Below are 26,158 nucleotides of genomic sequence, written 5' to 3' on the forward strand. Positions count from 1 at the left end.
CGCAACAGGAACGGCGTGTCTGCACGCTCCACACTGTCATGCTCACACTCGCACGCCCATGCTCCACAGTGCATGATGAAATGAATACAACAGAAATGCCCAAATAGTGTAACTGTAGTGTGATGCGTGCGCCGCGCCACGCGGGGTCTATTAATAGTGGCAGTTTTCTCATCCGCCAATGGGTGTCGAGTCGGCTGCGTCGCTTTGCCCGCTCGCTCGTTCAAGGGCCAGTACCTGGGCTTGAGGGGGTGGGTGGTGGGCATCCGCCCAAACAGGTGCGGAATGCAGGTCGTGCGAGCGAGCGAGCGCGCGAAAGCGCAGCCGGTGACGTCGGGCAGCGGGCGTAGAGGGGTAGAGAGCCGCGATAATGTGATAGCTGCGGTGGCGCCGCTAGACACGGCGTCATGCCTCATGGAGTGCAGCGGGGCGGGCAGGCTTTGGCGTCGGCGTTCTCGTCTTTGGCGTCGGTGTGGTCGCCACCACGACGGCCGACGACGACGCAAGCCCCACGCGCCCCGCGAGCCGCTACGACACGTCGGCGTCGGCACTGGCCCGCGCCGCGCGCTCGGCGCTGCGCCGGCGGCGGTCGTCGTCCCGGCACAGCGAGCACTCGGGGTACACTCTGCGGGCATCGCGCTCGTGGTGGGCCAGCACGAGCCGGTGGCGCTCGTGCGCGAGCAGGTCGCGCGCGCGGCGCGGGTCGCCTGCCGCGTCCGACAGGGCGCGCGCGGCCTCGTGCCGCCCGTAGCCTAGCTGGACGAGCTGTGCGATCGAGCCCTCGTCCGCTGCGCGGTTGAGGCGCGAGACGAAGCGCGACCACATTGAGCGTTTGGGGCCGCCTGCACCGCTCGACGAGCCGGAGTGGGAAGTCGACGGGGCCGAGTGACTCGGTGCGCGTGAGTGCCCGAGAAGGTACGGCAGGTGGCTTGGCGCGCTGTGGTGGTGGTCGTCATGCCGCGGTGCAGCGTGCCGCCGCGATGATGGCTCTATTGGCGGGACGGGGAGGGGCGGGGGTGGTGTTGAGGAGGAGGCTGTGGTTGGGGTTATGCTGGTCGGGCGGGAGGGCGCGCTCGCCGCGCCGGGGGCGGTGGGAGCAGCGAGGAACGGCGGCGAGGACGACGTCGGCGTCGTGGGGGAGGTTGGGGCCGACGGCGTCTCTGGCGGTGTTTCGTGCAGTGCGAAGGCTACTGTGTGGTGTTAGCGGTGACGGCGCGGGGAGGGGGGTGACGACGACGACGACGTACCCATCGCGTGCGTCTAGAGTGGTGAGTATTTTCAACGACGACAACAGCGAGGCATGGTGTTGTTGTTGGTGGTGCGATGATGAAGTGTACAATGTCGAGTGGAGCCGTCGCGCCGTCGTGGCCGTCGTGGTCGTCGTCGTCGTCGTTGTCGAGCAGAGCAGAGCGAGAGTTGCCTTTGCCCCCCTCCGCAGTCGTTGTTTTTATTCTCGCCCACACAATGGGCTATGTTTAGATCTCGCGGGCGTGTGGCGCGGGCCGAGGCTGCGAGCTCGGCGGCGGCATGCATCAACGAGTGAGTGGCACACTTTGCTGGCATGAAGCATGCACGAGAAGAAGAATCTGCAGCATGCATAGCATCATACTGGGACGAGCCGAGCTCGTGCTTGCTTGCTTGTGCACATGGGCCATGGGCTTGCGTTTGCCTGCACGCCGCGTGCACTGCCCGCTGAATTGCCTCGTCTCCACGCGCCGCCACGAGACGAGACGATGACGCAGGGCGGCTCCGCCCGTGGTGGTACAATAGTCCAGCTATGTATGGCTCGGCCGGCGGGCCGGCGTCTGAGCGCCAACTAGCTGCGACACCTCGGCGCGAACAACACACCATGACGCTCGCTCGCCCCCCGCCCGCCCCCGCCAGTCTGCGCAAACGCTCAAATTATCATCACGCAAGATATGTATAGTGTCCCCGGCTCCCTCGTCGCTACGCCGCGGCAAGGCGCTGACGCAGACGTACGTCGCCCCGGCCAAACCCTCAAGCAGGCTACAGCTCCAGACCCCACGGATACCGCTTCCTGCCGGGCACGGTGGCCCACCCGTCGTCGGCGCACACCGTGTCCTGCTCGCCCGCGGTGCCGCCAATCTGGTCGATGGAGTCGGTGCTGTCGTTGAGGGTGAAGGTCGGGCGGTGAGGCGGCGCAGCCGCAGCTGCGGCCGGCACAGACGCCGGCGCAGTGACGGAGCGCAGCGGCACCGGACGCGCCGGCTGAGGTTGGCCCGCGAGCACCCCGGGCAAGGCGGTAGTCACGTCGCTCAGCGTGTGCGTGTGGCCGTGCCGCGGCGCCGGCATCACGCCGCCGTCGGCGGCCTCCCCCTCGCCAGCGGCGCCTGGTTCCATTCCGGCGAAACGCGCACGCACGCGGGGACGCCGGCGCCAGCTGGACGCTATCCGCTCGGCCTGCGAGTGCGCGTCGATCTCGGCCTCGCGCTGGAGGTCGATGCCGCCGCGGAACGCGGTGGGCAGGGAGAAGGAGCGCGCGTGCAGCCCTCCGGCCCCGGCGCCAGCCGTAGGCCGCGACGAGCCCTCGGCCTCGGCGGCCTTGGCCTCGGCCGCTGCCGTGGCAGCCGGGCTTGCGTCCCTCGCGCCGACTGCGCCAGCGCCAGCCGACGCGGCCGCGTCGCGCGCGGCTCGCGCTTCGCACCACTCGCAGCCGGCGTACCGGTCCCCTGTCCCGCCGGCCTCGAGGTGCTCGAGCAAGAAGTGCGCGCACATGCGCACGTCGCCGCGCACGACCTTGGCGGCCCACACGGCCTCGAAGTGCGGGAAGCCCATCGCGACGAGGTGTCGGACCTTGGCGCGGTTCGCGGGGAGGTGCGGCCGGATGTGTGTGGCGACCGCGTCCGCGAGCCGCTGGAACCGCGCAATGAGCGGCGTTAGTGGCGACGAAGGCAACGGCGAGTTGCGGCCGCTGGCGATGTGGCCGCCGCGCGGGGTCGACGGCGGCGTCGAGGGCAGGTAGAGTGGTTGGACGGGGTGCGTGGGGTGGGCGTCGCCCGCCCACAGGGGCAGCGGGGGCTGGATTGATCCTGGCGGCGTGAGCGGCGCCAGGCGGGCGACTTACGTGCCATGGTGTGGTGTTGTCGTTGATGTCGTTTCAGAGGTGGTGGTGGTGGTGGTGGTGGTGTCGCCGAGAGTCTCGTCGTGCCGCTGAAGAAATGTCGCTGCGCGCGGCGCGGAGCGCACCGCGCACCGCTCACCGCACGCGGCGTCGAACAAACCTTGGGTCCATCGTGGGTCTTTCTCGGCGCCGCGGCCCAAGCACGCGGGCCGTGGAGTTTCACTGGGCGGGGGGCGTGTGCCGTGCGTGTGTGTCAAGTGGGTGCACGGACAGCAGCAAGGGGGTGTGGCGGCGGCGGCGCGTGTCGTGCCACACCGCCACTCGGCGCGCGGCGCAGCTTCGCTCGGCGACCGACAACAACAACAGCAACGACAACAACGTGCATCTCCTAGTCCTGGCTATAAGGATGCAACCTATCCCACTCGGCCTCGGCCTCGTCCCACGCCGCGCCGCCCTGCAGCTCGTCCCATCCGACCCCGAAGCGGTCAGCAACCGCCGCCGCCCGCGCGTGGTCGTAGACCTCTGGCCCGCGCCACTCGGCCACACGCCGCGCCCACCTCCGCTCGCGGGCAGCCCTCAACGCAGCCTGGTTGTCGTCAAACTCGCGCGCTAGCCGCTCCCTTGCCGCGAGCATCGGCGCGCAGTAGGTACACCCGGGCACGGGGCCGCCATACATCCCGCCGCCGTGCAGCATGTGCTTGTATTCGCCCAGGATGTCGGGGTTGAACGGCGGCGGAGGGGGCAGCGGTGGGGTCGGCGGGCCGCGCGAGAACAGCCCAGTGCGGGGGTGCGCCTCGCGCCATTGGGCCGAGTGCGCGCGCTGCGCCTGCTCTGCCTTGTTCCGCCATTTGATCTCCGCGACCTCCCGCTTGGAGAAGTACAGCCGCGCCATGGTCGGACGCAGGGTTGTGGCGTCGGCGTCGGCGTCGCGCCCCATGTCGAGGGTAGCTTGCACCATTGCCTCGATGACGGCCGCGTCCGCCGGCGTGATAGGCGGCAGGGGACGCTCGGGGCTGGGCGGCGCCGCGCGGTCTTTGGCAGCCATGTATCGCCCGACCGGGCTCTCCTCCATGCGGCGCCTCTGGGCGAGCCCCTCAGCTCGCGTTGGCAGGGGCAGAGGTGGGCCAGGGCGGCGCGAGGGCCCGCGCCACGTATCGAGGGCCGTCCTGGTCGTGATGTCGATGTCGGAGATGGCGCGTGCGGGGGCAGTTTGGCCGAGGATGAGGTCGGACATTTGGAACGGCGCAGCGGGTACGGCGGGGGGAGGAGCGGGGGCGGCGGGGTGAGTGGGGACCGCCGGCGCAGCAAGTGGAACGGGGGGCGGCGCGGGCGCCGGGGGCCATGGTGCTGGAGGGGGAGGGGGAGCAAGTGCGCCCGGCCACTCCTGAGGCGGAAGCCGAGGCGGCCGTTGTCCCGCCTGCGTCCAGTGTACCGGCCGCGGATACGACCCCGGCGGCCGCACCGTGCCGGGCGCGATGAAGTTGATGAGCGAGACGAGCGGCGACGGCTCCCACGGCTGCGGGCCGGGCGGGGGCGGGAGGTGCGCGTACTGCGCCAGGTGCGGTGGTGGGGGCGGCGGCAGGTGGGCGTATGGCTGGGGTGGCGCGGCGTGAGGGGTGGGAGGCTGCTGCTGCTGCTGTAGCAGCTGCTGTTGTGGGTGTTCAGGCGCCCGAGTCGGGTCGTACGGCGGTGGCTGCGCGTCGCTGCTGTCCGTTGCAGCCGGTAGAGGCCGAGGGCCATCGCCGCCCGTGTTGGGGAGAGCCTGCGCCATTGCGCCGAGCGTGTCGAGCGCCGACGACGGCGCCGCGGTCTGGTGGATTGGAGGCTGAGGCGGGCGGGGGAGCGGCGGCATCGCGCCGCCAGACGGGGCCATTGCCTGCGCCGCGTCGTTGCGCGTCGGTGCCGGGAGCGCTGCCATTGTCGTGCGCGTCTATGCCAGGCGAGCCGCACGCTCACCGTCGTGGTGGTGGTTATGATGTTGCCCAGTCCTTCATGAGGAACGAAAGCACGCGGTCATGAGTAAACAAAACCAAATACATCGATGCACCTGTCGTCGAGCACGTTGCTGTGCGACCCACTCGCGTTAGCTTGCCGCGAGCCGCGGCAGTGGGGCCCACCGAACCCACTTGTGGACGCCACATTTCTCCCCAGAGGCAGTCGTCAACACCGCCCATGGCCGCATCAACGCCATCATTCTATCCAAACAGCATACAGTACATCGCATTACCCTTACCCTACCAACGCGCACACTAACCCCCGGTACACTAATCGGACGAACTCATCCTCTCCTCGATGGCGCGAATCCTTGCGTCCTCGGCGTCCCACGCCGCGCCGCCCTCAAGATAATCCCACCCATTCCCAAACCTGTCCTGCACTGCACTCGCGCGCCCGTGGTCATAGTCACGCCCATACGTGGCACGCCACGTCCGCACGCGCTCGTTCCACCGCTGCTCGCGGTTTTGTCTCAACAGTGCCTGGTGCTCGACGTACCGTTCCGCATGTGCCGCGCGCATCTTGGCGAACGGCTCGCAGTACTTGCACCCCGGGACGGGGCTCTGTATTAGCCCGCCCCCGTGCAGCATGTGCGCGAGGTACTCTTCCGGATCGGCGCGGTCTTCCTCTGGGAGTGCAGGCATCGGCGGCGTCGGTGGCCGCGTGCCGAAGATCCCGCGCTTCGGGTTGGCAGCGTGCCACGCCTCCCGGTGCTTCTGGTACGCGTCCTCGTGTTTCCGCTGATTCATGAGCGTCGTCGCCTGCCCCAACACCCCGGCGAGCTCGCCGATGTGCGGCTGGATCACGGCCGGGTCCGCCCCGCGTGAGATGAACATGTTCGCCATCGACTCGTTGAGCTGCGCGTCAGGCGGCGGCGGGGGAGGGAGCTGTGCGGGGCGTTCGAAGCGATCGAGGAAGGCGGCCATCCGCCCGAGCGGAGACGCGGCGATCGCAGCGTTCCGCGCTTCCAGCTGCTCCATCGTCATGCCCAGGACGGTGCCGTTCGGGCCGGGCGGGAGGAGGAAATTGGGCTGCGCCGTGCCCGCTTCCAGCTCGGTCAGGTTGGCGACGTGTGGTGGGCGGTAGGCCGGCGCCTGCGGCTGGGTCTGGGGCTGCGGATACGGCTGGCCGGGGTAGGGGTATGCCTGGGGCTGCGGGGGCTGCCACCCGTTTGGAGGTGGTTGGTGAGGCGGCTGCCACCCGCCCATCGGCGGAGGAGGGGGCGGCCGGCCATAGTCTCGCGGCGCGATCGGCGGCGACTGCGGTGGCGACGCGAGCTGGTGCGGCGGCGGGGGTGGGGGAAGGGCCTGTCCGTGAAGTGGTGGCCAGTGGGCGGGGGCTTGGGCCGGCACAGGACGCGCTGGTGGTACGGTGGCCGGCTGCACTGGCTGTACGGGTGGGGACTGTGGGGGCGAGGGGAGGGACGCGGCGGCGGCTTCCGTTGACGCTAGAGGTGGCTCTGCAGCTGGCGCTGGAGCAGGCGGGGCTTGGTCGGTTGGCGATGGTAGGGCGACCGGCGGGGCTGAGGCAGCAGGAGCGGCTGGGGCAGCAGGTGCAGAAGACGAAACAGGCGGAGCAGGTTGAGCAGCGGCAGTAGGCGGAGCAGGGGCGATAGGCGGACCCGGCGCCGCCTGCACCGCTGGCACTGCCGGCTCGGTATCGCGCCGCCTGAAGAGGCCGGCACGCGGCTGATCCTGGGTACTACGGCGGCGTGCTGGTGTCAGCGAGGGCAGACAGGCGACGTACAGAACATGTTGTTTGTGTCGGAGCAGAGTTGGTCCGCGCGAGGACGAGGATTTGGGGAAGGCTGCTGCTCGCGACGGGCGAGCGACGAAGAAAGTCGCGGTCGACGACGAGTTGGCGAGGAACGCAGAGACGGACGTAAGTTAGGAACAGGCGCAATAAGTAGTCCCCCGCGAAGAAACGAAGACGACGAAAGACGACGACGACGAGGCCGTTACTCGCGGCAGCGAGCGGCGGTGTCGACCCACTCGTCCTAGCCTCGGCAGTGGGCGGTGCCAAGCCACGCCGCAAGCCAACTCTCTCTCTACATCCGACACGTGCGTGAAGGCTTTCAACGAGATGCAGCGTCCTCGAACGGGCGGTGCCAAGCATGCCGATGGCCGATGGGGAGTGTAAATAATTGTTATGCACCGCACCTGCCACCTGGTCGCGTGCGCGAAGATCGATAGGCGCTTGGCGACGACGCGACGCCGCGGCGACGTACGCCGGCCGACCGAGTCTGGCCTGGCCTCTGCTGGCGCCGTTGGTCTCGCGACCACCGTCCACCGCTGGCGACTGGTCGCGTGAGCCGAGACGCGTGCCTCGAACTCGGCGGCCTGCTGTTCGGCGGCGTGCGAGGTGGCCACGAGCGGGAGGGCGGAGCATCCGTCGCACGATGACGGCGTGAGGGTGGTTGGCTGGGCCCACAGAGCCACAGAACAGAGTGAGCTTGGGCCCCTGGCGTCTCGACACCGTGCCCTCGGCGTCGGGGGACCGGAGTGTTGCGATCGACGAGCGCGCTGATCGCGATGTACATGATCTGCACGCCGCGTCGACGTGCACCCAGGCAGTGAGTGGTTGCAGTCCAGCCCGTCGCTCGCCAGGGCGGCGTGACGTCAACCCCTGCGGCTGCCCCGTCGCCGCTCGGCGCGTTCTATTTACGTCGTCGCGCTGTGGGGACGACGACGGCGACTAGGTATGCAAGGCATGCCGGTGGTGGTGTGGGAATGCTGCAAGCAACCAAGAAAATAATCACGCAACGTGTCTGTACACGGCTACAGTGTCAGTCACTGCCTAGTGTAGCGCCGTGCATCGCGACGACCACGCCCACGGCCTAGACCCACGCCGCCGCCCACCGCCGCGCCGCCCCTGTCCCGACCCCGCGTACGCCCCTGGCCGCTCGCCGTGGCCTGCGCACTTGTCGTCGTGGTGGTCGCCTGACACCCGTCCCGGTCTCCGAGGAGAGCAGGCTAGTACCACGACGTGTCCATTGACGTGGGTGCGCGTGTTTTACCAAAGCACTAAGTAGTAGTAGACTGGTGGTGGTCGATTGCGCGACGCACACACACACCAACCACCACTACCACTGACCCATCACCGCAATCCTGTTGCTTCTCCCCCATCGACCAACATCTTCCTTTGACTTCTCTTCTCAGCCTCCCTTTGCATGGCACTTCTTCCTTCCCTCTGCCTTCGCCCCCCCCCCCCCCCCCCTTCCCCCGCCGCCGCCTCCCACTTCCTTCCACCTTCCCTTCCAGCGCATTGTGCCCATCACATCAGCACGACTTGCGCCCAACGCCCCGCCCCCCGACGCCTCCTCTCCCCCCGGCCCCCCTTCCCCCCTTGGTGATCACCGCCCTGCACCTGTACGCGCTTCACGCTTCACGTCGCATCACCGCACCAACACCCACCTCATCACCTCCATCGCACACTGTGCCGCCAACGCTCAGCTCGACGACGACGCAGCACGGCGGCCACATCACCCACCCGTTCCCTCAACTGCCCCCGCCAACAATAGACCCACGCTATATTAAACCTTCGCAGTGTCCAGTGACCTGCGACCTGGCCGGTCACGGCGACTGAACACCCCCTACTCCACATATCTGCGTCGTATCCCCCTCTCCTACCTCTACATTGCATTCCCCTCCTCCATGAGTGAGTGCATCACCGCCTGCCCATGCTCACGAGACCAGAGTCACCAACCACAACAACCCGCCCACACAACCGCGCGTGGTGGAAGCGCCTCCTCCCCACCCTCACAGTGCTGGGACCACGACCCGACCCACAGGCGCTGCACCACCTGGTCAACGAGCTCGGGTTCGCACCACAGGCCGCGCGGCGTGCGCTCGTCTCGGCCCACAACGAGCAGGAGCGCGCAAAGAACCTGCTCGTACACGCCAAACATGCTAAGTATGCCCCGCCTGGCCGGCCAGTCCCCGACTGCCAGGTGTGCATCGCCAACGCCCAGCGCGCCCGCGAGCTCGCAACCATTGTCGAGCGCGAGCGCCAGCTCCTCCAGGAGCTCAAGGACGTTCGCCGGCGGAAGCGGAAGCGTGGTGACAGCGCAATGACGCTTCCCAGTGCCAATGCGCTGGGTGTGAGCGACAAACGCCCAGCAATGGCCCGTGTTGGCGGCGGCAGCACCATTGGAACAGCAGCGCCGCCGCCTCTGATTCAAGGCGCCGCTGTCATGGCCTAGACCGTTGAGACCGTTGAATGGCTTGCATGACGCGCCACTGTCTGCCTTGTTTCGGGTATCTCGAACAAATGCGTCAACTGCGGCAATTGCGTCCGCCAAGCACAACCCAAGCACCCCCGAAATGGTCTTCGACAAGACTGCATATCTCATCTTCCATCTCAACTCCTACACATCTCCCTCACTCAAGTTACACTCCCCCTCGCACAGCAGAGCGCTGCTCACCTCATGGCATTGCATCTGCATTCCCCTTCCCATCGCTCATAACCAAACACAACCCAACGACTACCACGTTCCCATCATGGGTAAGTTCGCTGGCCTGCTGCTGCGCACTGGGGTTTGGGCGTGTGACTCACCAAGATCTCCCAGCCACCATGCCCACCCCGCTTCCCGTCCCGAGGCCTCGACGCTCAAATACCTCCCCTTACCACCCACTGTCGTCGCCCGACGCACCTCCGTCGTACCACTCGCGCACGCTGTCAGCGTCGGCTGCGCACGCGCCTAGCTCGACAGGAGCGCCTCCACCTCCACCGGCCGCGGCCCCTTGGTACCGGCGTTTCTTGGCGCCTGCTGCGCCGGACCCAGCATCCGTCGCAGCCCTAGTTCGCCTTGGATACTCGGAGTCTGACGCGTCCCACGCGCTCCAGGCGACGCAAGGCAACCTCGAGGGCAGCGCCAACTTGCTTGTGCACGCCAAGCACGCTGCGACCCAGGAGCTCGTTGACGGATGCCCAATCTGCGAGCAGATTGTTGTCGCCCGCGCCAAGCCTTCAGCCATTGAGGAAGAGCCGGCCGAGACTGCGGCTGCAGAGGACGACGACCAATCCGCCCCTCTCTTCCTCAACCACCCGAGCATGATTTAGCTCTCTCCTCTCCTCCACACACAAACCGACCGAGCCCATGGTTTAGCTCTTCGGGGACGTTACAAAGTCAAAGTCTAATGGTGTCACGCGACCTCACTAGGTCGGTGGTCGGTGACGCCATACTTCATTTACTGTTTGCCAACTAGTCTTCTCATCGTTGTCACTTTCTGTACTGTTGTAAATGCATCAAAGTAGTAGCACAGGGAGGGAGTTGTGGGAGATGTTTGTGACGAGCATTGATCGCATTGATAAACGCGTCGCAGTAATTAAATAGGCACAGGCACGCGCCGTCCCCAACCTAAAGATACATGGCGCAAGCCCTTTCTACATGATAAACTTCTTTTGCTCGCGCAAGAGGACGGCCGAGATGTCCTGCTTGGTCCCTCCTTCCTTCTCGAGCTCGCGCACGCGGACCAGCAGGCCGAGGGTACGGTGTACGTGGTGTCCTCCGCCTGCGCGCGCCGTCTCGCCGAGGCGATTGACAATCCAATCAAACTGGGCGTGGCGTGTCAGCGTCCGTCGTGTTTCCCATCCCTGCGCCATGGCGCGGCTCACCATCTCCTCGTCTTTCGCCTCGAGACCCGCAAAGAAGAGCGGGCGATGGAACACTGTGCTCGCGACGTCGGGGTGCAGCGCGGCGAGGTTACGCGACACGGCGTAGATGCGCTCTGCTGCGCGTGCGGGCGGCGGCAGGCCGAGAATGCGGCACAGGTAGATGACGATCATGTTGTACAAGCACGACAGCAGACACAGCGTCACGAGCTGCGGCGTCGGCTGCATGTCTTTTGGCCGGTCGGTCGGCACGTCGAGCGCGACGGAGATCCCGTCGAGCGCCTCGCCGTCGTACTTGTCCTGCAGCGCTTTCAGCGCCGCGAACAGCTCGTCGCCGTCGGCAAGCAGCTTGCGAACAGCGTCGGTATCGCCGCGCTCGCGGCCGTCCCGCAGTGTCGAGTCGAGGCGGATACACTGCGCACTGAAGTGGTTGAGCCGGAGGAGCTGCATCGACTCGGGGTGCCACGAGTCGGCGAGCGGCGTGTCGAGCAGCGAGTGCGCCAGCTCGAACGTATACTCTGCCTTGCCTCTGTGGAACATGCTCGCGCGGACGTCGAACGAAGACAGGAGCACGGCCATACGCTGGCCCATGACGGTGAGGTGGGCGAGCGTCTCGGACGGCCGCACGCAGAGATACTTGGCCAGATCGAGCAGGCCCTGGATGCTCGACGGGTCGTTGCCCAGCCCGATCTCGTACTGGCAGTACACCTTGATGGCGCTCAGCACGGGTTCAATGTTGTCCGTGCTGTCAGACGCAAGGTGCGACGACAGCGCGAGGAAACATGCCTCGTGCTTGGCCTGCGCGTAGGACAGGGCTTGCTCTCGCCGTGCGTCCAGGGAGGGGAGGGACAGGCCGAGGGAGAGCGCCGACCAGGCGAGGATGCCAAAGTAGAGCGGCGGGAAGAAGAGCGAGACCGCGAAGACGGACAGGAAGTGGTTGGGAAGGTGGGGCTGGGGGTCAGGTCAGCTATGCGACAATCAACGATCAGCGGACCCACCCCTCTCATCTTGGCCCACTGACTCGACCGCTCGAGATAGAACGCGATATACGGCTGGTCCTCGAGCTGGAGCACGACAGGCGAGTTGGCCCCCGCGCCCGGCGTGCTCGTCGTGCTCGCGGCAGTCACAGGCGTGAACGGCACGACAGGCTGCTGCGGCACGCCGCTGAACACGTTCAAGCTCGCCGCCACGGCCGCGTCGAGCGCGTCGCGCGGGAACGCGGCCAGGTCGACTGTGCCAAGCCCGAACGGGTCCTCAGGGGCCGAGAGCGCAAAGTCGAACAGGCCCGGCGGGAGCTGGGTCAGTGGCAGGTCGGCCACGGGGGGCAAATGCAGCTGGCGCGCCGCTGCTGCCATTGGGGCCGAGGCGGCCACGTCGGCGAGTAAGGGGAGCACCGACGCCGAGGACGTGTTGAACGCCGGCGCGGACCACTTGTTCTCGCCTTCATCGTTACTGCTCCGCGGCGGGCTACGCGACCGGCTGCGCTGCGGCGCCGCGCCCGCCCTCCGGCGTAACGGCTGGTGGTTCGGGTCGTTGACGTCCGACTCGATGGGCCAGGTACACTTGAGCGACAGGCGCGTGCAGTGCGCGCATTGCGGGCGTTCACGGGTACATCCTACGCGGCGCTTGCGGCAAGTGAGGCAACCTGGAGACACGGCGCGGGCAAGATAACAACAACAACGGAGGCAGCGAGTGAAGCGAGAAGCGAGCGAGCGTCAGCCATGTTGGTGGTCGTGAACACCGCGCCGCGCAGCGCACCGCGACCACTCACCATCCTTCCTCCTCGTATGGCCCTTCCGCCGCACCTCGTCGCCTGGGATGAGCTTGTGCGCGAGATACATGCACTCACTGGGCTGTGTTGGGGGCATGTTAAGTAGTGGGGGGGACGAACGATGGGAGAAACGAACTTTGGGGAGTTAGCGGTTATAGCGATATACCCTGTGTGGTGGGGGTGTTTTTGAGTCACTCTGGCTGGCTGGCTGCGGTGTGCCTGGTGGTGGGATTTGGGCGGAGGACTTGTCTCGCTCGAGTCGGTCGATGCGCCGATGCTTCGTGCTTCGCTTCGCTTGCGCTGGGGATGCTAGCTGGCTCGCGCCGAGATGCTGTCGCCGTGGGCCGACAGCGCCGAAGCGCCGAAGCATGTCGCGTGGTCACTCACTACTCATGAGCGAGATGGTAGCCATTGCTCACTCGTGCCAGAGGCAGCAGCGACAGTCTCGCCTCACTGGTGCTTGCTTCGCCGCTCTCTCGCCCCGCGCTCGCTGCCTTGCTCTCATCCCGACCACCGCGCCGAGCAAGCAGCCAGCAGCCAGCAGCGACGCCGCAGCGGCCAGTGGTCAGCGCGCGCCATCCAGCCTCGCTATCACCACCGCTCGCGTGATCGCGTGCTCAGTGCACGGCCAGTGGCGAGCGGCCGTGGCGCCTCCAGGGGCCCAGGGCACCGGCGATCCAGAACGACCATACACTGCTCGTAATAATATCCATAACCCGCGGTAAACATAGGGACTGCTCTGCTGCAGGAGCTGTTATCCAGACGACCCGCGACTCACCACCGCTCAGTGCCCGCATGTTCGGCCCAGCACCCTACTGACCCGAACGAGTCCCTGTGTTGGCTTGCTGCCCTCACGTGAGCCACTGGCCGCTCTGGCTGCCTGCCGGCTCACCGGCTGATGGCGAACATGAAGATTATTTTCATATTGCCAAGCTGCTCGCGGCGAGCAGAGCGAGCGAGCGAGCGAGCAACAACAGCCGGGATATCTATCAGGCAGATAGACAGATGTAGACATCGTACTGCCCACTAACTAACTCTACGCGATGGCCGGCGAAAAGGGCCTCGCGACGGCACCGCACCTCGCGGCGAGCGGCATCACGCCGGGGCATGATATCGAGGCGGCCACCTCCCACTCGGTCGTGGACGAGAAGATCCGCGATAACAACGACGACGGCAATGTGCTTTCCGAGGCCGAGGGGCGGCTCAAGCGCGGCTTGGGGCAGCGGCACTTGTCAATGATTGCGCTTGCAGGTGGGTGACACGGTCGGCGCGGCACGGCCACTTACTTGGCCGTGTCGTGACCCCGGCTCACTGTGTTGCTCGCTCGCTCGCTGACCGCGCAGGCGCAATCGACGGCGGCTTCTTCCTCTCCCTCGGCGGCAGCATCAGCACCGGCGGCCCGCTCGGCGCGCTCCTAGCGTACATCTTCATCGGTCTCGTCGTGTGCAGCGTGCAGTTCGCGATCGGCGAGGTGTCGGCCTTCATGCCAGTGACGGGCAGCTTTGTGCGGCACGCCGAGATCCTCGTCGACCCCGCGCTGTCGTTCGCGCTCGGCTGGAACCTGGTCTACGGGAACTGGCTGTCGATCCCCTCGGAAATCGTCGCCATCTGCGTGCTGTTCCAGTACTGGACCGACCTCAACTCGAGCGTGTGGATCGTCATCTTCATGGTACTCACCGCGGTCGTCGCGTACTCTGGCATCCGGTTCTTCGGCGAGCTCGAGTTCGGCTTCGCGCTGCTCAAGATCGCGCTGATTGTCGCGCTCATCCTGTACGGGCTGATCACGGACCTCGGCGGGATCAAGGGCGTAGAGCGCATCGGGTTCAGATACTGGAAGAACCCCGGCCCGTTCGTGCCCTACATCGCCGAGGGGGCGTGGGGCCAGTTCCTCGGGTTCTGGAGCGTGCTCATCTACTCCGTCTTCTCGTGGGTCGCGCGGCGTCGCGGACGTGGCAGTGCTGACAGCGTACAGCTTCTCCGGCGTCGAGTCCGTCGCCATGGCGGCTGCCGAAGTCCAGTCGCCCCGCCAGGCCATCCCCAAGGCCGTCAAGCGCGTCTTCGTCCGCGTCACCCTCTTCTACATCCTCAGCGTGCTCATCATCGGCATGATCGTGCCGTCCGACGACCCGCGTATCGCCGAAGACGCCGGCACGGCGGCGACGTCCCCGTTTTTGATCGCGGCGCAGGCAGCAGGCAACAAGGTGTGGCCTAGCATTGTCAACGCGGTGGTCATCACCTCGGCGTGGAGCAGCAGTAACCAGGCGCTGCTCGCCGGCTCGCGTGTCCTCTACGGCCTCGCGGTCAAGCGCCACGCGCCGGCCGTCTTCCTCCGCACCAACCGCTACGGCGTGCCCTATGTCGCCGTTACGACCAACGTGCTGTTCGCGTCCCTCGCCTTCATGAGCCTGTCCAGCACCGCCTTGACCGTGTTCTACTGGCTGCTCAACGTCGTCGGCTGTGGCGTGCTCATCTCGTGGAGCGCGATTCTCATCAACCACCTCCGCCTGCGTGCTGCTTTCAGGAAGCAGCGGATCGACCCCGCAAAGTTGCCGTGGTACAACAGCTGGACTGGTGAGTACCTCCCAGATGCCAGCGTGGCCGTTAACCCACACCCCAGTTTTCTCGTCCTCCGCCTCCCTCGCCCTCTGCATCATCCTCCTGCTCACCAACGGCTTCTCGGCCTTCACAAAGGGCAACTGGTCCGTGTCGACCTTCATCACCGCCTATGTCGACCTCGCCGTCATTGCGGTCCTGTTTGTCCTGTGGAAGCTCATCAGGCGGACAAAGGCCGTCCGTCTCCAGGACATTCCGCTCGAGAGCATGCTCGAGCACATCGCCCGCACACCCGAGCCGCCGCTTGAAAAGTCCAAGGGGTGGTTGCGCTTCGTGTCGTGGCTTTGGGACTAGTCGTGTTGTGTTATTCCGCAGTAATGATGCACTAGGTTCTTCAGGAGAGGTTTGGGGGTGAGCTCTTCGTGGTCATGAGTGCTCGGCTTCGGCCAACGCTGGCTCTTCTCTGCCTCCTTTCCCTTGGCCATGCGCCCCCGCTCTTCCCACTAATGCATACTACGCCAATGCCGATGAATTGTGCTCTGTGGCGCATGTGTCGCGCCGATGTGTCAACCGACGCTCTACTCTTCGTCGTCAAAGAAGACGACGCTGGGGGGGGGGGGGGGGGTCAGCAAGGCTGGCAAACTCCACTGCAGGACGGTTGTCCTCCACGCCGCACTCACTTCACCGTCATGTCATCGCGCATATACCGCGACACCTTGCCGTGCAAGCTGAGAAGCTCGCCACGCAGCTTGCGGTCGCCGCCGCCGAGCGCGTTGCGGATCAGATGCGTGGCAGCGTTCTCATCACCCTCGAACGCCCACTGGCCGTCGGTGCGCTTGCCCTTCCCAGGCAGGTCCTCGACAGGGTAGGGACGCGGCTCGGTCGTCTTGACCGTGAACTCCTCAGCCAGCGTCTTCTTGCCCACGTCCGGGCGCTTCGGGTTGGCAATGTATGCTGCCATCAGGAGGGTGGCTTCTTCAGACGTGATGCGGTCCCACACTGGGGTGTCAGAATACCGTGTGACAGGCTCTACACGGCCAGTCACGCCTACTCACATCCGTCCGTCGCCAGCACCAAAAACTTCAGCTTCTCCTCTCCCTGGTGCAGCGTCCGGTGCGACACCTCGGGCCGGGCCGTCACGTACGGCGGGGTGAAGTTCCAAGGACGGGACGCACGAGGCTTGGCGCCCTCGGCGCGGAACACGTCGGCGACGGCCTGGCTCTGCGCCGACGTCCACTTGTACACTGCGTCGCCGAAAGCGCGGGTCGGCTGCAGGCCACCCTGCACACGCCCGTTGCGGATGACCGTGTCGGCCTCGTACGACGGGTGCTCGGAGCGCATCCTGGGGGTGTGAGCTGCATTTCAAGGGAGTCGTAGCTCACCTCGCCACTTCCCGCGGGTTCTCGCCCATCTGGTCCTCAGTGAGGACGTCGCACCGCCAGCTGCCATCGGCCACCTGCCACCCCGCCACGGCACGGCAGTCGCCCGCAACAGCGACATACAACCCGTCGTTCTCGGCATCGACGAACGCCGTAGCGGTCACTGCACCAGCCGCGGCGGGCTGGGCGAGGGCGACGAACTTCTGACGCGCCTCGACCGCGTCCTCGGCCGCAAGGAGGGACGGGAGCTGCCGGATAGGCGCCTGACAGATGTTGTCATCGAGCTGAACGTAGCTGCGGACGTTAGCACCGTTATGAATCAGGGCAACAGGCGAGCCGGCGTCGGCCTAGTGGGCATCGGTAGTCGAGTAGTCCCAACACCCACGGCCTCCGGGTCCGACGTCCCGCGACCTCCGCACCCCACTCACGCAGTCTGAAGCACCCGCGACACGTTCAATGGGCTCCAGACCTTGGCCCAGGTCAGCACGTCGGTGAGCTTGTCGTACCAGCTGCGGCCGGGGACGATGCCGGCTTGCAGACCAGCAAGGTAGAGCGCGATAGTGGGGTGGAGCGTCTTGCTCAGCAGCTGGCTCGTCGCATCACCAGCGTGTCCATCAATGACTGAGAGGAGGACAAGGTCGCGGTGTCCCGGGTGGTTGGCCTTTCCCTCGACGTCGCCGGTTACCCACCATCCCTTCGCCTGGCCACGGGGGACAATGTCGCCCGCCGAGCGGTCCTCGCAGGGCTCATTCGACGCGACGTGGTTCGTGTCCCACTTGACCACGGGGTTCCCCTTGCGTCCGACGGCGGTCGTTTCCTCGTGCTCGTGGAGCATGGCCTCGAGCTCGGCCTCGGGCTTGCGCTGGAAGTTCCACGTCTTGACCCCGGCCGACGTGTTGATCGTCACCGTGAACCCGGGCTCCGTCTTCTCCGGGCCGGCGAGTCCCATGGACTTCCACTCGTAGTAGTACAGCGCGGCCGACGCGACGAGCAGCGTGCCGGCCACGATGGCGTTACGCCTGATCGTCATCGGCGACTGTTTGTTGCCCGAGTTCCCCGTGCTGAACCGCACAGGTGTGGCGCGCACGCCGGCACGCATATGCGGCGCGAGGCGCACAGCGCGCAGAGCGTGTGTCGGAGTCCTTGAGAGCATGGGGTGAAAGGAGAGAGTGAAATGAACAAGGAGCGTTGTTGACAAAGTGTTATGGGGCAAAGTTGGGTCGACGCCGCCGAGTTGTGCCATTTCATCCACGACGCCTCCACCCACCCCCTGAGATGATCGCGCGCCGGTTGTTTCCACCCCCCCAACAAGTCGCCGCCGCCGCCGCCGAAGGAGCCGCCGAGTCCGAGCAGCAACAACGCGCGTCAACATCGACCTCAACATCTTTTGTATCGATTATTTGACCATCAACCCACCCCATCGCCATGGTGCTCTCACTGGCCCTCGCCTACATAGGGGGCATGGCCACCTTCTCCCAGGTCTTCCTATCCTTGCCCATGGCGCTCGACCTGCTAGGTGAGTCGAGGCGGCACTTTCGTCCAGCGCTTACCTCTAGGCCCGCCATCGTTCCTCCTCCTCTCGCTCCTCTTCACGCTCCACCACTTCCTGTACAGCACACTGAGGCTACTGTGCAAGAACACGATCCTCGCGCCGCTCATCTTCCTCCTCTCGCTCCTCTCCCCCGTCATCTCGGGCGCCTGCGTCCTCCTCACCCTCTACTACTACCTCTACCCCCCGCAGGCGGGCAACACGGCCGGGCACATCCTCGTCAACGTCCTGCCATACCTGTACGCGTCGATCCTCCGATGGGTCTCGCCCCTCTTCACGCTCCTCGAGGGCATCTCGACGCTGCTGGTCATCCAGGTCGTCGGCCGAGTCGGCAAGGGCTGGGCAGATGACGACGAGAAGGAGGAGGGACTGGAATGGCGCTCGCTCGTCGGCCTCGTCGTCGCAGCACTCGTCTACTCGGCTGGTCTGTGGCTCATCATCTGGGTAAGTGCTGCGTTGCTACTCGAACTCGGGTGGACACCCTGACGCCCCCGCCCAGGCCTTCCCCGCCGCCCCGTTCCCCGCCTTCCTCCTCGGCGCGGTCCTCGCCTCGACCCTCTTCCTCAGCTTCATCGGCTTCTCGCTCCGGCGTACGAATGTGCTCGAGACGAGTCTGGTACTCTTCTACGTGGCCTACTCGGCGTGGATCTCAGCGGCTGAGGGCGCGATGGAGTGAGTATTTCTCGGCTGCAGACCTACTCACACCCTAGGCCTCGGCAGTACGGCTCGAGCTGGCTGAGCCACGATTGGGCTGTGCCCAAGTCAGTTTCGGCGCCCAACGTCAACACGCTTGCGCACATTGCCTACGGCAACCTGTTCGACTCGTTATGGCATGTGTCGCTTTCCCTGCCGCCACATCTCCTGCTCTCGCTCATCTACCGTGTTGTGGTCCTCCACTTCGCTGCCCGCATCGTGCCCGTCATTCGCAAGTCTACAGGGTGGGACGGCGAGTCGGACGCCGTGCCAAACTTCTGGGACGGCAGAAGTCTTGGCGAGGAGCCTGCGGTGGGTGTGGTGCTGATTCGATCGACCTCACCACTGACTCCTCAGAACATGCGTATCACGACCATTGTCCTGTCATACCGCCGGCCCATCCTCATCGCGGTCTACACCCACCTGTTGCGTAAGTACCGTTACCCGCTCCCGCGCTCACCCCAGTCCTCGACGCCGGCTCCCAAACATGGTGGCGCTGGATCAACATCACCCTCTTCCTTGCCGTCTGGAGCCTGGAGCTCCTCTTGGACGCCGACGACGACGCGGAGAGCAGCGTTGGACGATGGAAGGTCGAGTAGCATCAAAACACCCACACACGCGCACGCGCGCCCAAGTGCACCCCTGCGCATATACAGTACCAATAGTGCATGCAACAGGTTCTAATGACAAATGATCTATCTCCTAATGCTCATCTCGTCTCCAGCGCCTCGGTGCCGTACTCGCCGCGCCGACGTGCCCGCTTCTGCCCCTTGAGCACCGCCTGCTCGCGCTTCCGCTTCTCCCTCGCGAGCACCTTCTCCTCGTGGTCGGCACATCCCTGGCCCACCAATCCACCGCCCTGCGCGAGCTTGTTCGCCTCCTCGGGGTCCATGCCGCCCAGCACTGCGTTGTGCGCGCGGCAGTGCGTGAGACACATCGTGTTCGCGCACTTGGCAGCGGCGGTAGCCCCGCACTTCCACGCCGTGCCCTTGCACGAGTCGACGTGGTTGGCCGGGCGCTTTGTCGCCTGCTCGGTCGCCGTCGCCAGCTTGTTGGGCATGAACTCGCCCTTGGCGATTTCCTCCATCCGGCCGCGGATGTACGGCTGCGACACCCAGTAAGGAAGGGGCCTGTACCCTGTCCCCTTGTCGATCGTGCTCGCCTTGACGGACAGCTTCGGCTCGTCGGCCGCACACAGCGCCTCGATCTTGTCCAGGAGCGCGCGGTAGGCCGTCGTCCGTCCGTCCTCGTCCATGCCCGTCGCCGTGATCTGCTCGCGCACTTCGCGGTGCCGGTCGAGGGTTGGCTTGAGCAGGCGGAACATGTGCGCCTTCACCGCCGATCCCAAGGTCGGCGTCTCGAGCGAGTCGACAATGTCGAGGTATCGGCGGGCGAGGAACAGGCTAGAGGTGTACGCGTGCTCGTGGTCGGCAGGCATGAAGACTGCCGGGTTGTGCAGGTTGCCTTCGGCGGACATGACGCCGTCGACGCCGGTCTGCTCGAGACATGCGTCCACGTCCTCGCGGTAGAGGATATTGCCGTTGGCGAAGACGGGGACCTTGACTGCCTTCTTGACCGCCGCGATCTGCTCCCAGTCCGCGACACCAGTGAGCTGGCCCTTCATCTCGCGCGTGCGACCGTGGCACGTGAGGATCTGGGCGCCGGCCGCCTCGAGCATCTGCGCGTAGCGCACCGTCTTCTCGACGTCGGGGAACACGCGGAACTTGGCGGTGACAGGTACCTTGAGGTTCTTGTGGAGCGTCGAGATGAGCGAGTGGATCAGCTCCCACTCGTCCTGGAGGAAGCTGCCGTAGTGCCCCTTCTTGGCAATGCCCTGGGGGCAGCCGAGGTTGATGTCGACGGCGTCGACGCGGTCCTGCACCTTGAGCGCAGCCTCGAGGAGGACCTCGGGGTCGTTGGCGCAGAACTGGGCGAACAACGGGCGGTCACCACCCTCGACGCCGACCAGGGTCTCGTGCGACCCCTCCTCGTCGGTCGACAGGTTGAAGAGCGTGTCGGCACCGTTCCCGCGCGAGCTGTTGAACACCATAGAGTGGATCATCGGCGTGTAGGACAGGTGAGCGCCGCCCACGTATCGCGTGTATGTGGTGGACGAGCCCTCGGGTGTGATCTTGGTCGACGGGCCAGCCATGTCCTCTGGAAGTGGGGACTTGGAAAGCAGTCGCCAAGCCTTGGGGTGAGTGACTAACCACAAGTGGGGGAACTCACCAACTCGCTCTGGTCGACCATTGGTGCGACGACATACTGCGGGCTTCCGATGCTCTTGTAGAAGTCGTAGCCGCCAAGCTTCTCGTGCAGTGGCTCGACGCGCTCAAACGCGTTGACCGTCATGGCGGCGGCAGCTGTTCTGATGGATCGGGTAGGGGGAAGGGTGGCGCGTGTGGCGCGGGCGAGGGCTCCGGAAATGGAGCGAGAGAGTGACAGCGTGAGGCGACGGTGGCCTTTGAGCTATGCCAGAGCCTAGGTGGGGCGATGAGTCTGGGTGTGTTGGGTAAAGTAATGGCGACAGCAACAACAACAACAACTGATAACGACCTGGTCAACCTCGCCGCTCATCGACTTTTTTCCAGGGCAACGACCGTGGATCACGTGACTATTAGGAAGTGATTAAGATGGTTGCTGTAATGGCGGCCCAATCTTGAATACAAATTCCTAATTGGCCGAGCTGTCGGCGGCGGCACGGGGTCGCCTGAGATGCTGCAACCTCCCCGTCCCGCTTGTCGACACGACATCTTTCAACTCGACCTTGCTCGCATCTCATCCAGCAGCTGGTCTCTGCGGCTCCAACCTAGACCCCTAGACCCACCATACACGACGAATCGCGGGCCGATTCCACGACTCCTCTACGCACCGACCACTAGACCCAGCGCTCTGCCCCCCGCCCACTCTCCACGCTCCTCAACCGACCTTTGTCAACACCCTCCCTCCCCGCGGGGAGGCAGCCGACTGGAATCGCCCGCAACAACAAGACTCACACCACGCAACCATGTCGCCCACGGAAACCGCGTACCTCAGCGCCATTGCGCGGCAGCCTAAAGATGCGCTGCCAGAGCAGATCTACGAGGTGGGTGAAATGGTCCAGGCGGGCAGCTGACAGTATAGAAACTCGAGATGGTGGGCAAAGGCGCGTACGGCGCAGTGTACCAGGGCAAGCATACCGGAACAGGCCACATTGTCGCGCTGAAGATCATCAACCTCGACACCGAGGACGACGACGTGCAGGACATCCAAAAGGAAGTGTCCCTCCTCCAGCAGTTAATGAAGAGCTTTGCCTCGGCTGCGGCCACTGGCCCGAACGCCGCGGCGACTCCCATGCCAAACGTCATCAAGTACTACGGCAGTATGATGGACGGCCCGAGAGTGTGGATCATTATGGAGTATGCGGAAGGTGGAAGTATCCGCACTTTGGTGAGTGAGACCTGGGGGAATGTCGTGCTGACGATCAGTCGAGAGCCCAGCCCCTCAAGGAGATGCACATCTGTTTGATCATCCGCGAGGTCCTCGTGGCGCTCACATTCTTGCACAAGAACGGCATCATTCACCGTGACATCAAGGGTGGGTTGACACAGCCGGGCGTTGCTGACCCAATGCAGCCGCCAACATCCTCTTGACGTCGAACCCGACCCGTATCCTGCTGTGTGACTTTGGTGTCGCTGCCCTTCTCGCGTCCAACACTTCTAAGCGCTCGACATTTGTCGGCACGCCGTACTGGATGGCGCCGGAAGTGGTGACCCAGGGCAAGCTCTACGACGTCAAGGCCGACATCTGGAGTCTGGGAATCACGCTTCTCGAGATGGCGCACGGCGAGCCACCAATGTCGGGTCAGCCCGCGGCGCACGCCGTCAAGATTCTTGGGGACAAGAAGCTTCGCGCACCGAGACTAGAAGGTGGTACTTGGAGTAAGGACATGCGCGACTTTGTCGTTGCGTGTCTGAACGAGGAGCCAAGCGATCGCTCCAGCGCCGAGGAGCTCAGCAAGATGAAGTGGCTCAAAAACCAGGCCAAGGCTCCGCTCACGCCCCTCAACGAGCTCATGGTCCGGTTCAAGAACTGGAAGGACCAGGGCGGCCAGCGGCAAAGTCTGCAGCCTGGCATCGGCGCACAAGTGGAAGACGACTCGGCGACTATGAGCGGCGAGGACTGGAGCTTTGTGAGTAGCGTGTTAGACTTCGAAGATGTCGCTAACACCTGCCCCAGACTGTCAAGTCGCGCATGAGCATGCTCTCTGACCTCCCCTCGGACGACCAGAAGCCGGCGCCGCCGCCAGAGTCCTTGCGTCGCCTGTTCCAGGACGACAGCCTCGACTCTGATCCGTTCCAGTCGACACTGCAGCACCAGTCGACGTTTGCCCACCAGCAAGCATTGCCGCCTGTTCCACCTATTGCGCCGCCCATTGAACCCAAGTCACCTCTCCGTGCGCTTGTTGCCGCCGAGAAGAAGGATGACGGGGACAATGACGGTGGCACGGTTAGACAACGTAAGCCACCCGGCTTGTTCATTGTCACGAACCCGTCCAACCCGACGGCGACAACCTCAACCATTGGCAGCAGCGAAGAGTCGTCACAGCCGACACCGTTAGCACGTCCTCCTCTCCGCACCAAGGCCAGCCTCGACACGTTTGCCTCGGCGCCGACGAGCCGCTCACAGCCCGAGATGCCGCGGGCTGCGCCTGGGGTCCGGAGACCGAGTGGCTCGGATGCCGCTGGCCTCCGAGGCTTCCAGTTCCCGCTCATGACCGGTGCGAACAAGCAGCAGCCTGCCCCGCCGCCCCAGTTCGCCCGTGACCCTCGCCGTGCACAGTCTCCATCAACCATGCCGCCGCTCAGCGACAGCCCACTTGGTCTCGGTGCCGCCCCCAACCCACCATTCGCACAAGGCCGCACGCCGATGATGCGCCAGGCCAGTGCCACAATCATGGAGGGGCGCGCCGCTACGCATAACCAAGCGGCGCAGCAGCAGTTTGCACTTGCCCACGAAGGCCCCATCTCGCCATCAAAAGCCGCGAGAGCGCCCAACATGATGGGCGTCGGCATGATTCGGTCACGCTCTGGGTCCCGCGTCGAGGAGAACGGTCTTGCAGGCGGCATGGGCCTGCGTGACCTCCTCAAGCTATCCCCCGCCGTCCCCGACCCCGACCTCCTCCCACCTTCACCATCAACACTCACCGCGCCGAAGCCATTCGTCGCGCTGCCGTCGCCTCTCGCCATCCCGCCAGGCGGCGAGCACGAGCGGCAGAACTCTGGCTCGGGCTCGGCTCATCTCCCCAGCTCACTGGCGATGCACGCCGCGCGCCAGACGCACGGCCACGTGCACGCCAATTCAGCGTTCACCTCCAACGTGTCGTCGAACTCGTTCCCGATGCTCACACCGCCCACGCCCGGCATGCCCCCCGGCACGCAGTTCGCGCCGCCGCGACCACTCGACCTCGCAAGGCTCGACAAGACACCGGCTGTGCTAGCCGAAATCGACAGCACCGTCGACGACCTGCGGCGCTGGCTTGACGTTGTCGAGCGTGGTCTGGACGACCTCCTGCACTCCAACCCCGACGACGACGAGCATGCCCCCAGCATCCGCGCGGCGTCTCCCTCGGGCCTCCCTGTCCCCCCACCGCCCGCCCACCCTGTCAACCCCGGCGGGCTTGCGGCGCGCTCGGCCGCAAACCTCATTTGATAATTGTTGTACTATAGTGTATGCATGCGTGCTAGAGGTACCGTTGCATGGTGGCCAGTTGCTTGGCCGATGGCTGGGAAAGGTCGCTCTCCGTCAGCGCGTCGAGGACGTGCGGGAGGACGTGGGGCCCAAGACGGGTGAGGTATCGATCGAGCTCTTCCGCTGCCTTCTCGTCAGAGGCAGCCTTTTTGAGCTTCGACCAGAGGAGGACCACCATGTCGTCGAGGCCGACAGCGATGAAGCGCATGTGCGGGCCGAGCATGGCGAGGTCCTGGCGCTTCTCAGCGAGGCGGGCCTCGGTCTCCTCCTGGATACTGCTGAACGGAGATAGCTGGAGTGGGTGAGCGGGGCAGAGTGGGGAAACGTACACTGAAGTCCATCGCGAGGTGGGGGGGGGTTGAGTGGAGAGGTTGTCGAAGGATGGTCGAGGGGGCTATGAAGTACCCAGATGGCAGTATATATCCAGCGATGAGGCCACACAGATGTACTATGTACCACTTCCAGCAGTGCCCACGCGCCCACGCATGTCTCGCTCGACACGACGCCGGATCTGCCTCGTGTTAGCGGCGGCGGCGGCGGCGGTGGCGGTGGCGGGACTGCGACGAGAGGTCACAGGGGCGGGGGCGGGCATAAGTAGACGCATTTGGAACAGCAAGACATCCTCGTCCTAGTCCTTGCGGCCAGAGCCTGCATGGCCTACTCCGTCGCCTTCCCCTGGCAGTCGCGGAGCACCTGCAGCGTGACCAGGCCAAGGGGGTACGTGCGTATCTTCTGCAACGCGTCGTGCAGCAGCTGCCTGGGCAGTCTTGCACAAAAGTCCTCCAAGGCGGCACGCGCGTCCGCCGACGTGGGCGACGCGTCGAACGACGCGACTTTGGCGTCGAGCAGTAGAGTGACCTCGGCAAGCGTGAGACAGAGCACGCATGCCCCCTCCCCGAGACGTGCGAGCTGCGCCCTCTGGCTGTCGAGTGTGGCTAGGGAGCGCTTGTTGTCCGCTACTGTCTGGCGTCAGCTTGCGCGTGTGGGGAGGTACTTTCTCGAGTAGGGCTTGGAAGTCTTGCATTGTGGGGGTGAGTTCTGGTGGTGGGTGGAGGGGTGCGAAGTTTAGTATGTGCATGTGTTTTGTGATGGCCTGTGCGAGCATTGTGGACTGACTGAAAGGACACGAGGACGTGCAGGGGCCCGCGCCTTCCGCGCCTAGCTCCTGCTCATGTGGCACCGCCTCCTTGGCCCTCACGCAGCTCTTTTTCCGCGTGCGCGCGCGCCTCAGCCACCATTCTGAGCGTCACGTCCGACAAGCCGGCGGTACGCACAGCGCCGAGGGCATCGTACAGCACGTCGGGGGGCAGGCGTGCGCAGAAGCCCGTGAGGTCGGCCAGGGTGTGCGCGCAGCTGCGCGACGCGTCAAACGCGGCCAGCTTGGCCTGCAGCAGGTGGAGCACCTCGGCGCCCGTGACGCACATGACGCACGACCCGGGGCCGAGGGTGCGGAGCTCGTCCCGCTGGGCGCTGATTATCTTCAGGTCGCGCTGGTTTTCGGCGACCTTCTGGTGGGGGTTAGTGGCGCCGTGGCGGGAAAGGTACCTTCTCGAGCGCGGCCTTGAAGTCGTCGTCTGGGGTGGGCATTTTGGGGAGGTCAAGGGTTGGGAAGACGTGCGGATGATGGCCTGGACCTGAGGCGCCGGTGTATATATCTCTTGCAGATACACACGGGGCGAGAGAAGGGTGGTCGTTTCCTGTGCACATCTAAGGCTTGGCTGACAATGGCGTGGCGGCCATGATTCTCGACCGCCACTTCTGTGTGGCACTCGAAGAAGGCGCGAGAGACCCTCTCACCG

At 65.2% G+C, this 26,158-nt stretch overlaps 13 protein-coding genes across 14 annotated transcripts; 4 read left to right on the forward strand and 9 right to left on the reverse strand.

Annotated features, from left to right (window-relative positions):
* Positions 1-69: 69 nt before the first annotated feature.
* LOC62_06G008564 (uncharacterized protein) lies at positions 70-1,476 on the reverse strand. Its single transcript, XM_062775105.1, has 2 exons — positions 1,245-1,476; positions 70-1,187 (listed from the first exon to the last, which is right to left on the reverse strand). Exons 1-2 carry the CDS (start codon positions 1,246-1,248, stop codon positions 526-528), a joined length of 666 nt encoding a protein of 221 aa, XP_062631089.1. The 5' UTR covers positions 1,249-1,476; the 3' UTR covers positions 70-525.
* Positions 1,477-2,004: 528 nt separating this feature from the next.
* LOC62_06G008565 (uncharacterized protein) lies at positions 2,005-3,089 on the reverse strand (the record flags this gene model as incomplete). The annotated part of the gene is made up of 2 exons (XM_062775106.1): positions 2,005-3,047; positions 3,083-3,089. The coding sequence occupies 2 exons, from the start codon at positions 3,087-3,089 to the stop codon at positions 2,005-2,007; spliced, it is 1,050 nt and encodes a 349-aa protein (XP_062631090.1).
* Positions 3,090-3,467: 378 nt separating this feature from the next.
* LOC62_06G008566 (uncharacterized protein) lies at positions 3,468-4,313 on the reverse strand (the record flags this gene model as incomplete). The annotated part of the gene is made up of 1 exon (XM_062775107.1): positions 3,468-4,313. The coding sequence occupies one exon, from the start codon at positions 4,311-4,313 to the stop codon at positions 3,468-3,470; it is 846 nt and encodes a 281-aa protein (XP_062631091.1).
* A 1,030-nt stretch (positions 4,314-5,343) lies between these two features.
* Positions 5,344-6,279, reverse strand: LOC62_06G008567 (uncharacterized protein; the record flags this gene model as incomplete). The annotated part of the gene is made up of 1 exon (XM_062775108.1): positions 5,344-6,279. The coding sequence occupies one exon, from the start codon at positions 6,277-6,279 to the stop codon at positions 5,344-5,346; it is 936 nt and encodes a 311-aa protein (XP_062631092.1).
* Positions 6,280-8,380: 2,101 nt separating this feature from the next.
* Positions 8,381-10,335, forward strand: LOC62_06G008568 (uncharacterized protein). Of its 2 annotated transcripts, XM_062775109.1 has the most exons (3): positions 8,381-8,728; positions 8,767-9,574; positions 9,639-10,335. In XM_062775109.1, exons 2-3 carry the CDS (start codon positions 9,394-9,396, stop codon positions 10,130-10,132), a joined length of 675 nt encoding a protein of 224 aa, XP_062631094.1. In that variant the 5' UTR covers positions 8,381-8,728; positions 8,767-9,393; the 3' UTR covers positions 10,133-10,335. The 2 variants fall into 2 exon arrangements, with proteins under 2 accessions (XP_062631094.1, XP_062631093.1); XM_062775110.1 differs by having other exon boundaries at positions 8,767-10,335.
* An 88-nt stretch (positions 10,336-10,423) lies between these two features.
* Positions 10,424-12,867, reverse strand: UPC2_1 (Sterol uptake control protein 2; the record flags this gene model as incomplete). Its single annotated transcript, XM_062775111.1, has 7 exons — positions 10,424-10,627; positions 10,688-11,635; positions 11,683-12,329; positions 12,456-12,497; positions 12,534-12,590; positions 12,651-12,755; positions 12,843-12,867. The coding sequence occupies 7 exons, from the start codon at positions 12,865-12,867 to the stop codon at positions 10,457-10,459; spliced, it is 1,995 nt and encodes a 664-aa protein (XP_062631095.1). The 3' UTR covers positions 10,424-10,456.
* A 631-nt stretch (positions 12,868-13,498) lies between these two features.
* Positions 13,499-15,362, forward strand: DIP5_8 (Dicarboxylic amino acid permease; the record flags this gene model as incomplete). The annotated part of the gene is made up of 4 exons (XM_062775112.1): positions 13,499-13,706; positions 13,799-14,381; positions 14,428-15,026; positions 15,073-15,362. The coding sequence occupies 4 exons, from the start codon at positions 13,499-13,501 to the stop codon at positions 15,360-15,362; spliced, it is 1,680 nt and encodes a 559-aa protein (XP_062631096.1).
* SPAC10F6.17c (Protein phosphatase 2Cc) lies at positions 14,528-17,589 on the reverse strand. Its single transcript, XM_062775113.1, has 6 exons — positions 16,816-17,589; positions 16,391-16,681; positions 16,064-16,350; positions 15,689-16,007; positions 15,066-15,614; positions 14,528-15,018 (listed from the first exon to the last, which is right to left on the reverse strand). The coding sequence occupies exons 1-5, from the start codon at positions 17,538-17,540 to the stop codon at positions 15,587-15,589; spliced, it is 1,650 nt and encodes a 549-aa protein (XP_062631097.1). The 5' UTR covers positions 17,541-17,589; the 3' UTR covers positions 14,528-15,018; positions 15,066-15,586.
* Positions 17,590-17,762: 173 nt separating this feature from the next.
* Positions 17,763-21,167, forward strand: SPAC23C11.01 (putative protein). The gene is made up of 7 exons (XM_062775114.1): positions 17,763-17,903; positions 17,944-18,380; positions 18,436-18,608; positions 18,647-18,941; positions 18,987-19,059; positions 19,095-20,824; positions 20,866-21,167. The coding sequence occupies exons 1-6, from the start codon at positions 17,813-17,815 to the stop codon at positions 19,226-19,228; spliced, it is 1,203 nt and encodes a 400-aa protein (XP_062631098.1). The 5' UTR covers positions 17,763-17,812; the 3' UTR covers positions 19,229-20,824; positions 20,866-21,167.
* Positions 19,339-20,981, reverse strand: DUS1L (tRNA-dihydrouridine(16/17) synthase [NAD(P)(+)]-like; the record flags this gene model as incomplete). The annotated part of the gene is made up of 2 exons (XM_062775115.1): positions 19,339-20,820; positions 20,859-20,981. 2 exons carry the CDS (start codon positions 20,979-20,981, stop codon positions 19,339-19,341), a joined length of 1,605 nt encoding a protein of 534 aa, XP_062631099.1.
* A 217-nt stretch (positions 21,168-21,384) lies between the features above and the next one.
* Positions 21,385-24,320, forward strand: nak1 (Serine/threonine-protein kinase nak1; the record flags this gene model as incomplete). The annotated part of the gene is made up of 5 exons (XM_062775116.1): positions 21,385-21,714; positions 21,753-22,058; positions 22,097-22,205; positions 22,244-22,800; positions 22,848-24,320. Exons 1-5 carry the CDS (start codon positions 21,637-21,639, stop codon positions 24,318-24,320), a joined length of 2,523 nt encoding a protein of 840 aa, XP_062631100.1. The 5' UTR covers positions 21,385-21,636.
* Positions 24,321-24,351: 31 nt separating this feature from the next.
* On the reverse strand, positions 24,352-24,700 carry LOC62_06G008575 (uncharacterized protein; the record flags this gene model as incomplete). Its single annotated transcript, XM_062775117.1, has 2 exons — positions 24,352-24,651; positions 24,689-24,700. The coding sequence occupies 2 exons, from the start codon at positions 24,698-24,700 to the stop codon at positions 24,352-24,354; spliced, it is 312 nt and encodes a 103-aa protein (XP_062631101.1).
* A 316-nt stretch (positions 24,701-25,016) lies between these two features.
* LOC62_06G008576 (uncharacterized protein) lies at positions 25,017-25,946 on the reverse strand (the record flags this gene model as incomplete). Its single annotated transcript, XM_062775118.1, has 3 exons — positions 25,017-25,318; positions 25,558-25,867; positions 25,905-25,946. 3 exons carry the CDS (start codon positions 25,944-25,946, stop codon positions 25,017-25,019), a joined length of 654 nt encoding a protein of 217 aa, XP_062631102.1.
* Between the last annotated feature and the right edge of the window lie 212 nt (positions 25,947-26,158).

The sequence above is a fragment of the Vanrija pseudolonga genome, chromosome 6 (assembly GCF_020906515.1).
Source record: "Vanrija pseudolonga chromosome 6, complete sequence".
Classification (NCBI taxonomy): domain Eukaryota; kingdom Fungi; phylum Basidiomycota; class Tremellomycetes; order Trichosporonales; family Trichosporonaceae; genus Vanrija; species Vanrija pseudolonga.